Below are 10,768 nucleotides of genomic sequence, written 5' to 3' on the forward strand. Positions count from 1 at the left end.
AAATATATGATATATCGTATAGAAATGCTTATATATAATTCAATTAGTTGTATATACTATAACGAGTTTTATTTCTGTTCTTTTCTACAATATAGGATTTAAAGATACATCTCTTGTACCTTGAAGATTTTGTAGATTGTTATAGAACAGCTTTCAGATTATTGTTTCGAGTAATAATCAGAAAGTAAAATAAGATGAAATAATCAATATCAATTTGATATGATACTAATTATATATTTGATATCATTGAACAAATTTTCCAATCTATTTTGTTATCACAGAATTCAATAATTCCAATAATTACTTTCTGATATCAATCACAAAAGTGTGCCTTCTGAAAATTTATCATATTCTTCAAATAAACATTGATATACTAATAAATCTTTAAAAGTAAAACTACGTTTATAATACATTAGTACTCTATTCAGAATAATTATACGCTTTCACAAAAGTATTTGAACGCTTATCGCAAACGACTGTTATGTTCATATTGTATGTTGAAAGTCATTAACATTATAAGATGCCACTAACAGTATTATATCGAATAAATTTGAAATCAATCTAGAAATGTACATAGGAGTTACAAGATATTTATCGTGAACATGCATTTAGTAAAAACTTAGTATACAACATGAAACTATCTTAAGTAAGTATTAAATATGGTCCCGCTGAATATTGACGCTTATTAATATAATGGATAATGTTATTGAACGTTTAAATACTTTTGTGGTCTCTGTGAAATATAACTTGGGTACTCACAAACAGGAAGCGACTTCCGATGTCGATAACGTTTTGACATGTTGTTAAGATGGGGATCGCTAATTATTAAAAGGTTATTATCAAAAAAAGTACGTAATTTTCCGCGTATCATTTATATTTAACAGAGCGTGAATAACCCAGACCTTTTTTCCCAGATAACCCAGGTAATCTAGATTTAACCCAGATCTAATTTAAACTCATTTCGAATTAACTTAAAATTAGATTTGGGTCAGGTCAAATTAGACATTTTTTGGAGGTGGAAATCGATCCTTCTCCTATCCTTTTACTTATTGATACTATAATATCAAAATACAAAATAAGTTTAAAACAAACTTTTTTTGATAATAACTTTTTAATAAGCGGTGACCCGCAACTATATGAAACCTTTACAAAACTACGCGAGGTGATGACCTCGGCAACATATTAAAAAATATCATTTAATTGTCATATATATATTCCCAGATTTGTTTCAAATTTTATAAATATAATCATGATAAGCGAGTTTGCCATTTATAGCCAATACTAATTAAAAATTCAAAATGTTTTGTATAGCACGTATAAGTATAGTAACACACACATATATAATCTTAAACGTGTCTATAGGTGTGCGAATATTGTTTTGAGCCTGTGTATTTCAACCATATATGAAATATGAAATAATGTTTGAAATAATTATCCATAAATGTGTCAAAAATAGACTTACCAAGTAACAACTGTCCGCAAGAAGTGAACATCAGAAGATTCGAATCATCTTTAGGCTCCGTACTCCTCAGTTTCTGTTGATCATCCGGATGTTGCTGTGTTCGTGGTTGATGTTGTCGTTGCTGTTTCTCAGAGATGAGGATCTCCTTCGAGTGCTTCGACTCCAAACAACTCTCCGGCTTCAAATCCGATGCGCACGACTCCTTCGAGTCCTTCGAATTACTCGAATCCTGACTTCTGACCGTCGAATCAAGTGCAATCGTCGCGTTCTCCATGCTTCTTCTTCTTTCTCCCGTTAGAGGCGTTTTAATGCATCACTATACACACCTGTTCCTTCCTGTTTCTTTACCATGCAGCGTTCCAGGAACGTTTAGTTATTTGCTCTTGTCTCTCATGAGCTTCCTTTTTTATTTAACTCTCTCTTTTTCTCTTTTTCTTTCTTCTATTATCTTTCTTCGTGCCTTGTATAAAATATTTCTATTCTGTTTAATCTTTTATATCTCGTTTTATATATTATATTTGTTTAAAACAATCTAGGAACAGCTACTATGTTTCTGTTACTATGTTGTTAGTTTTATTTTAATAAACATTTATTATAAATTGTATAAGAGTTAGGATTAAAATAACATTTTTGGGAGGAATCGTCGCTTTTTCTGATTGGTTTTGGTTCGAAGCGACACTTTGTATTGTGCGATTAGGTAAAGGTCAATAGACGCCGAGGTCGCTGATCCGGTTAACACACTCCGTTGAATTCCAATGATCTGTAAATTAAGCAAGCAACAACTGTATTGATAATCATTCGACAGTATCGAAGTTGCGGTAAGAGGAACGTTCGATTTCTACCGAGAGTTAGTTATATCACGGCGTAGTATTTTATTGAAATATACTTTCAGCGTAAAACAGCAAAGAACGAGATAGTGAAATCAACTTAGTTTCCATCAGCAAGGAGAAATGATCTCGTATACAGAAAATTATAAGAACTAAACATAAGAGTGTATAACAAAATAAATACGTTTGTATGAAGAACATTAAAAAAAACATGATAAATGCATTTTCATTAAGTTGCTATTTAAAAAGAACTTTAATATAAAATATTAAGTTGCTGTATATGAAATATCTTTTATTTGAAGTTTGGATTTGACGAACTAATATTACTTATTAAATTTTATCCTATTGTCAGTTAACAATTATTACGGAAGAGTAAATTTGTTTTATATACCACGTATATTCAATGTTAAGAAGATTTATAGAAATAAAATCTCATCATTAGATAACCAGAATATTCGGTTAATTTTCCTATACGAGGAAAAATATCGTGGCAGCTGCTAGAAACGTCCTCTAGTTTATCTAAGCAATTTTTTAAAACAACTAAAATAATTTCATTCCAAGAATTTGTTAATTCTAGAATCGGTAATTCTCATAGATCTGGAACAATGAAACTAGTTATATATATATATACACACGAAGAATTTATTATATTATATATATATACACATTAAGAATTAGTTTAATTAATATAAATTAAGTTACTCATACTAGCCTAATCTTTTTAGTCTAATTTGAAATATCCAATTGTTTTACCTCTTTTTCAAAATTTAGTTTTAAAATATAAATTTTTCTGTCTCTCCTTTATTAGAACTTTAATAGAACTTAATTAGAACTTCAAAGATCTTTCAGATATTTCTCTTGCACTATTAACTCGCTATTTATAAAATTAATAATTCATGTTTCAACGAAATAATTGCTGCAAAGTAGATGATTCTAGAATCATATATAGCGGAGAAAAAAATTTGTTTCTTCAATATTCCAATTTTATTTTTAATACATTAGATAGATTATTTTAATCTTTGTATTTACTGGTAATAATTAGAGTTATTTTCGTATTTAGTTGTAAAAAAAGTTAGTCAAATATTTCTATTTCATTTTTAACTTACATGCAAACATTCTCAACATTTGAGTCAATTAAAATAACTTATCTACGAATGAATTAACAATCACAAAATTTTTTTAAACGATCTCCTAATCTCATTTCTAACAAAGAATATATTTGTTTTATTTACTTTGATAATGTATTATTTCCATTATTTTTACTTTTATATTTTGTTATTTGTACTATCATTATAAAGCCAAGTACGCGTGAAGTTCAATGCCTTTTGCTCAAAAAAGTAGAAATATTTTTAGAATCATAATTATCCTGCTTAAGGAAAACTTAAAGAATTACAAGAGTAAGACAAATGAAAGATATTTAGGGATAAGATATTATAAGATATACAAAATAATATAAGAATCATATTACATATATTTAAAAGTACAAGACTGAAGTCTAAGAGTTTTAAAAACTAAGATAAGATATATACATAAGAATATAATATAAATTATTAATTAATATAAATATAAATCAATATAAATTTATTAAAACTAATATATCGTGTTCACATGCAAGTAATGTACATATGTAATGCCATTTAAATTTAAAACAGAGTGTACAATTAATGATCGAAGATCGTACCAGATAGTAAGTCTTATTGTAATAAAAATAAATGATATTAACAATTAATATGATAATGTTATCATTTAATAAACGTACGTTGTTTAACCTAAATTAGTCGCTAATAATCTTGCAGTCGATGGAATGTCAATGCAGTCACTGTTATCATTATTTTCTTATTTTATGTTTGCTACTCCATGATCATTGCTATAGATACAAATTATAATGTAATCGAATCATTTTTAAACCAACCGTATTTCGTTAGATATTTACAAGGTTAACGAAAGGATAGAATAATCGTCCCGCATGATTTTTCATTATAAATTTTTGTTAGAAATTTGTTTACACCATTAATACCAATATTCGATATCTAATCTAAAATTGTACGTTCATTGCGGTTTCTTTTTTCCATCTAACTTTATGTAAATTCTTACGTTATCTAAATTCTTACGTCATCAGTTTCTCAATTTTTCTTAATATAAAAATTTACGTAAAGTTAAATGAACAAAAGAAATAACAATGAACGTACAATTTTAAATTAAATTTTGAAATCGGTTTGATCGGGCCTGATAAGGTTAGCACTAAATGTCTTCTTGTCTTGTCAAAATGAAGGCGTGAGATGGCAGAGAAATGAAATATAAAAATTCAAAGGCAATAATAGGGCTAAAGCTTCTTTAATGCGATGACTCGTATTTTAATAAAAGATAGATAAAGAATAATTGAGACAAGCTGGAAAACTTTCTCGGCAAGCGAAACAACGATATTGCGTGATATTACTTAATAAAACGCAATGGAACGCGTCCTTTCGTTTTTCAACATCGTCTCTGGCGGTAGCTCAATAAACTCAGCGTCGCTGTTACCTGAAACGCATCGTAAACCGATCCTCTTACGTTTGTTGGCTAAGAAAAATACCACGCAGTGCTCAATGTCTGTAAATCAAGTACAGTTAAGACGATCAACCCGGAAAAATTCTATACTTCGTCATGTGCAGCGACCTTGAAGTAACATGAATTCGACCTTCTTCCATAGACGAAAGAAGAGATGAAATTAGAAATATTCGTTAATTTTTTTATTCAATTCATCGGTTTCCATGTAAATGGATTACGTGTACGATTTTGGAACTTATTTATTCGATTCTTGAAAATACGTATATGATTTTACTAATCCCAGTCTATTTGAAATATTATTTTTTCACTTTTTCCTTTTATCTGCATAGTAATAAAGAATAACGAAATTTGATAAAATATCCAAGAAATTTAATAACGAATACAATGCGCTACTTTGAGGAAACAAATATATACAACATCGTCACTAGTTAGACTAATAACCTCGCAGTCGATGCAACGTAAAACGTAGACGTAGAAGAAAGAGAAAAAGAAGATGAATTTAATGATTATTAACGAAAATTGTTAGAAAATTTTAACAATATTGCACTTTATTGTACATGATATGATAGTTGTAATTTTTGTTTAGAAAGAATTTTCATCAGCCGTGACATTATTTATTACTATAGCAGTTGTTGTTAATATATTAAAGTTTGCATTAAAATAAAAATTTTATATATATATGTATGTATATATGTATAATATATATACTATCTTAATATATTGTATCTTTGTAGTTTTTCGAGTTCTGAATTTATTCTGTACTCGATAAAATAGTTTGCGTATGATTTTGAAAATCTCGTTGTTAATTGATATTTAGATGCAATAAAATACGACTAATCATAATATTGAATTTTTGAACATATATACAGGACTAAACGCAAGATGCAATTTTTGTTGTGTTTATATCAATGTTCACTACTCCTTTATTTATTCAATTACCGTGCTCTTATTTATTGCACGCATATGCCGTTAAATGTCTGATATTCAATAATAAAAGCGAACAATTTACGTGGTCCGTATCCGTCGAACAACTCTCTCTTACAAACTAATTTTGCTATCAACCAGGTAACACTTAAATATTCTCTATTCACACAACTCGCCCACAACCAGACTTCCGTATTTTACGTGATTAATTAACCAATTAACTATTTCCAACCTACTTAACGCTTTTGGCATAATACAGGCGTAAATTCATTCGTAAAATTTTAGAAAACATTGCGTCGTTGAACGACGTTGTTCCACGATGGATATTTCACGGTAGACGAAACCGGCGGCAGCGTGTACCGTAAATTTCTGACCGGAAAAGGATCCTCGGCGCAAGCACGATGAGTTGCGAGCAAGCACGCAACGAGGCCTCGCTGCTAAATGGTGCAATTGTTACAAGCGATGGAATATGAATCGGTCAACAGAATAGTTGTTTTTCACCTGTTCGTCGCCATAATATCATCGGACGGCGCGAACAAGAACTTTCACACGTAAACGCACAGCTTTACAGTTATGTACATTGTTAGCTATGCGCTTGTTTTGCTCAATGCTGACGGATGGCACAATCCACTATTGGATTGAGTCGTTGCATTAATTTGAATGCGAAATGCTCGTACGTAATTGCGGTGTAATTATTTGCACGGAATGCAGTGGAATATTTGATGAGATTGGGTCGAGGCTCTGACAAAGAGAAATTGAAATCGAAACAAAAAAGGAAGTTTCCCATTGTGTATTAAAATTAGCTTATAAGCTTAAAAGTGTTGGGATACTTTGGTCGATCTGTGGTAATAATATACAGTGGTACGCGAAAGTATTTGAACACTTACCGTAGAAAACTATGTCCATATGGTGTGTCTTATATAAGACACTTTGAAATTTTATTAAGACTGCAATAAGATACGACTAAAGCAGACTGAAAACGCGTATAAGCAAGTTACAAGATATTTACACATATTGAAAGCATATATTTAGTATAACAATTAGTATACAGCTCGATTAGCCATCTTAAGCGTATAAAAGTAATTAAGCATTATAATAGAATAAGTAGTTTTGAGCTCTCTGCGAGATATAATGTTGTACTCGTACTAAATATCTTGTCATTTCTATGTACATGTATACGTATATTCCCAGAATTGTTTCAAACTCTACCAATATAGTCATGATAGTCGAGTTTCATAACAGTGCTAATGAAATTTCATAATGTTTCGCACAACATACATACTATGTTCATAACAGGTGCCTACAAATTTCGAATGCTTTCTGCACAGAGGATTGGAATTGTTTATAATATATACGGGAGTGTTTGTAATATAACATTAGATTGATATAAATTATTTTATAACTCTTATTAGTACTTTTGCATTAAATTACATGAATTTGAAAATTGTTACGTTATTTTATTGCTTTTCTTAAATTGGGTTGTTGTAACTTTTTTAATCGATTCTTTACAGTCGCATCAACTACTATAATAACTTATTAGCCACTTAGATTATAGATTGAGTTTTATAATTTTTAGGAAAGATCGATCCGTTGTAAGAATTTTAGCAATTGCAATGTTTGATTAAAAGTTTGTAAGATACCTTTAAGCAGTAGAACATTTTTGTATTAATTTTTTAATTTTTGTATTAATTCAAAGGAAAAAAGCATATTTATTCGACAACCTGTATTTCCGATTTTCATGTTTTAAGAAGTAAGTAAATGTTGCGTGATAAAATATGTAGTTTAGTATATTACTATCTTAAAAAATAAATAAATTTTGCACGATAAAATATATATCCCAATATATTATTATTTAATTTCGAAAAATGTTATGGAGATAAATATTAATTCAAACGTAACTTTTATAAAAGTTCGAAATTTAGGAGCAACATTGAAATGAAGTTTAATAAAAAGTTGTACGGAAATTTCCATTGAAAGAGTAAGATTTTCATTATAATCATCCTTCACATATTCATGTAACTTTTTCAGTAAAGTACGAAAAAGAAACCAGCTTCGCAAATTTATTAGGACTATTTATCACGCGTAGAAAATGATTTACGTACAAGTGTAAATCAGGTCTAAAATATTTTACACAGATCTTCCATCTAATTAGACGAAAAGTCGTTCAAATTATACTTCAAACCATTTTTACATATAATCTCATTGTTAAGTTAAAGAAGATGATTTATACGCAATTAAGGATTCTTCTAAGAATAGCATACGTATATTTTTCACTAAATTATGACAAAAAAAGAAGATTGTCCAATGGTCGAAGCAATTACGTTTCAAGTCATTTCGCGTAGTTTATTGTCGAACTATAATAAATTATTCATACATAGATACGTATCTTTCGCAGAATAATTTATACAGACCTTTCACCAAATTATAAGGAAAATTGTACCAGAACCAAATCCACTATTCTTAAATTACCTTTTCCATTACCGAAGATCCACCAACAATAAATCTTGTTTTTTAAACTCGATAAAGATCTTTCCTCGATTTAAGAAACTTTCTTCGATCAGCAAACCTGCTATATCTCGAATATCTCACGCGATCTTGTTACTTAGCTTAGACATTTATCAATTATCTACGGTTGTGTTATCTCTTCCCTTGAAGATTTTGAAGGTAAATTATTTTCATAAAAATTCATGACAAACTTTCTCTAAATAATATAATAAATGTCTCTCATCTTCAAAGTTACAACGTATCTGAAAATTGAAATCTTATAGGATCTCTCGATCAAATAAAATCCTCTGATCATAACGGTATCCCTGTTTAATTTTCTAAAGATTCAATTGTACATTTTCTTTCTTGATACAGTTCATTAAAAATTTATATTAGATAGCAGGAAACATTTTCCGAATGTGGATTTCTAATTCGAAAAAAATTCGTTTCCTATCTCATTTATTATATCACAAAATCAAATCTTACAGCTGAATAACTTCTTCAGATCATTTCAAACATGGCATACTTCCTATGTCGGCTTACAAACGTTTTCTACTGTGAATCTATCACGCTGTCAAAATCAATATATTGTACAGGGTATTATTATTTCTTAATTTTACTAAATTCTATCTAATCTAATTATTAGTAACTCATTAAAATTTCCTTGCAACAATTTTCGTCAGTAAATTATATTTCATACAATAACACACTAAACTAATACAATTCACTAAAATAACAAATGTCATATTTATAATCCATAAACTTACTGCCTGTTGTAATTAACATTTCACACGATCCCATTATCTGGCTTAACAAAACCTTCCTAATGATAAACCTTTTCAATATAATTCACTAGATCACAATAAGACAACATCTGTTTCTTTATTATTCAACAGTTTACATAGTTGTTGAAATCAAAATTATAAATGGAACCATTAAACCATCTAAAAGTTAGAATTAAATTTGATATGATCTAATTTTTTTACTTAAAACGTCCCTAAAGATCAGAAATCTCTTCTATTTTACAATTTCCTCTTTTAAAGCGAGCGACAATTCTACTCCATTTTCTCTGTCGGAACAATCCTCCAAATCATCCCCTAATCAAATATCTTTCTTCACAAAATTAACTATCGCACGATTCTGTCACCTTCGAACTCAGCCTCGGATAAAATCGCCCAATCTTCACAAACGAAGCATTTCTTCGTCAGAAAAATCTCTCACTATCTGTTGAACGACTCGTCAAACGATTCATCAAAACGCGACAACATCAGAGACATGGAAATTGTCGCTGCATTTGGAAGTTTCGTATTGTCAGCTAATAGAAAAGCATCTTTTTTCTTTAAAAATGTTAAAATTGGAAAATTGAATTCTAGCGACGAAATGTCGCGTTCCAGAACACTGTGCGTTCGTAGATTGCAGACGAGGTCGCAGAAGGCTCGCGAATGAACGTACCAGGTCGACGTAGCTCGTCGCAGTTCCTCCTTGTCATCACATGATCCGCCGCAAGGGATCGTAACACACTTCACTGATCGAACGTCACGCACTTATATGTTACGGTTACACCTGGTCTAGATCGCGGTCAGACACTAGGAACGAAAAGGCGAAAGACACTTGTGCAAAGTGAGTTCGATTTGTGATACTCTTGTACGACCGGCTTCTCGTACATCCGATCGGTGACTGGAGCGTGTTGACTCGCACGGCACAGTTCGCGACTACTATTCTCCTCGCGCCTTTCTCCGTCCCTCTTTCTTCCTTTGCATCAAGGTGTAACACCGATGATCACCCCTCTACCTTTCCGACCCTCTCTCCGTAGAATAGCCGTCGTTCTTTCCACCGTGGAACACTCCGAAAATTGCTCAACGACCGATCAGCCATCCTTACGCGCTAGGTAAATCGCGGCTAACGCGCGCGCCGGATTACCGTGGGAATCGAAGGTTTCCGGCTGTAAAGCTTGTTTTTCATTCTAATTACGTTTGTAATTAGACTAAGCATGTCTGTGAGTTCTTTATGGAATTTAAAAGTGAGATGCTCTACGTATAACATGTATAAATATGTAAAATATTTAGAGCACGGTACTTGAGATATTTAGACGAAACAAACTGCTATTTTCATTCCATTTCTTTAACCATTCTCCATTTCTTTCAAAGATATGAAATTGCATAAGACTCCGTTTATTCTAAGCACTCTATAGCGAAGCGTGTAGTTTCAGATTAAACGGGCATTTCTCGGTTCGCTCGATACAGATCGATTGATTTGATTCTGTGCTGAAAATTCTCAGGAATTCCTTGACTTTTAGTGATCTGCAAGTAAAAATAGAGAAAGTGAAAGAGATACGGGGTAAGTTTCGTGTCTGTAATATCGACTCTATTGTGGCTACAGTTGAGAGAATTCAATGAAAAGTAGTAATTTTTGATCTATTATTTATCTGATTTGTTACTTATCAATGGTCGATGATATTGATATGTTGTAAACATTTTGTTGCTTCTTTTAGTTTCTCCTATCTTAAAAGTTCCTTATTCAGGTC

The 10,768-nt window shown here is 30.8% G+C and overlaps 1 protein-coding gene across 3 annotated transcripts in view; it reads right to left on the reverse strand.

The window, feature by feature from the left end:
• Positions 1-9,949, reverse strand: part of LOC100644926 — a 30,075-nt gene extending 20,126 nt beyond the window's left edge. For 2 of the 3 annotated variants that reach the window (XM_003396437.4, XM_020863608.2), the window contains exons 1-2: positions 9,697-9,946; positions 1,463-2,222 (exon numbers count right to left, since the gene is read on the reverse strand). In XM_003396437.4, coding sequence (XP_003396485.1) covers positions 1,463-1,736 — 274 coding nt within the window. In that variant the 5' untranslated portion in view covers positions 1,737-2,222; positions 9,697-9,946. Of the gene's footprint in view, positions 1-1,462; positions 2,223-9,696 lie in introns of all 3 variants that reach the window. The other variant, XM_012310107.3, reaches the window with a different exon arrangement.
• Between the last annotated feature and the right edge of the window lie 819 nt (positions 9,950-10,768).

Source organism: Bombus terrestris, chromosome 7 (genome assembly GCF_910591885.1).
Source record: "Bombus terrestris chromosome 7, iyBomTerr1.2, whole genome shotgun sequence".
Classification (NCBI taxonomy): Eukaryota; Metazoa; Arthropoda; class Insecta; order Hymenoptera; family Apidae; genus Bombus; species Bombus terrestris.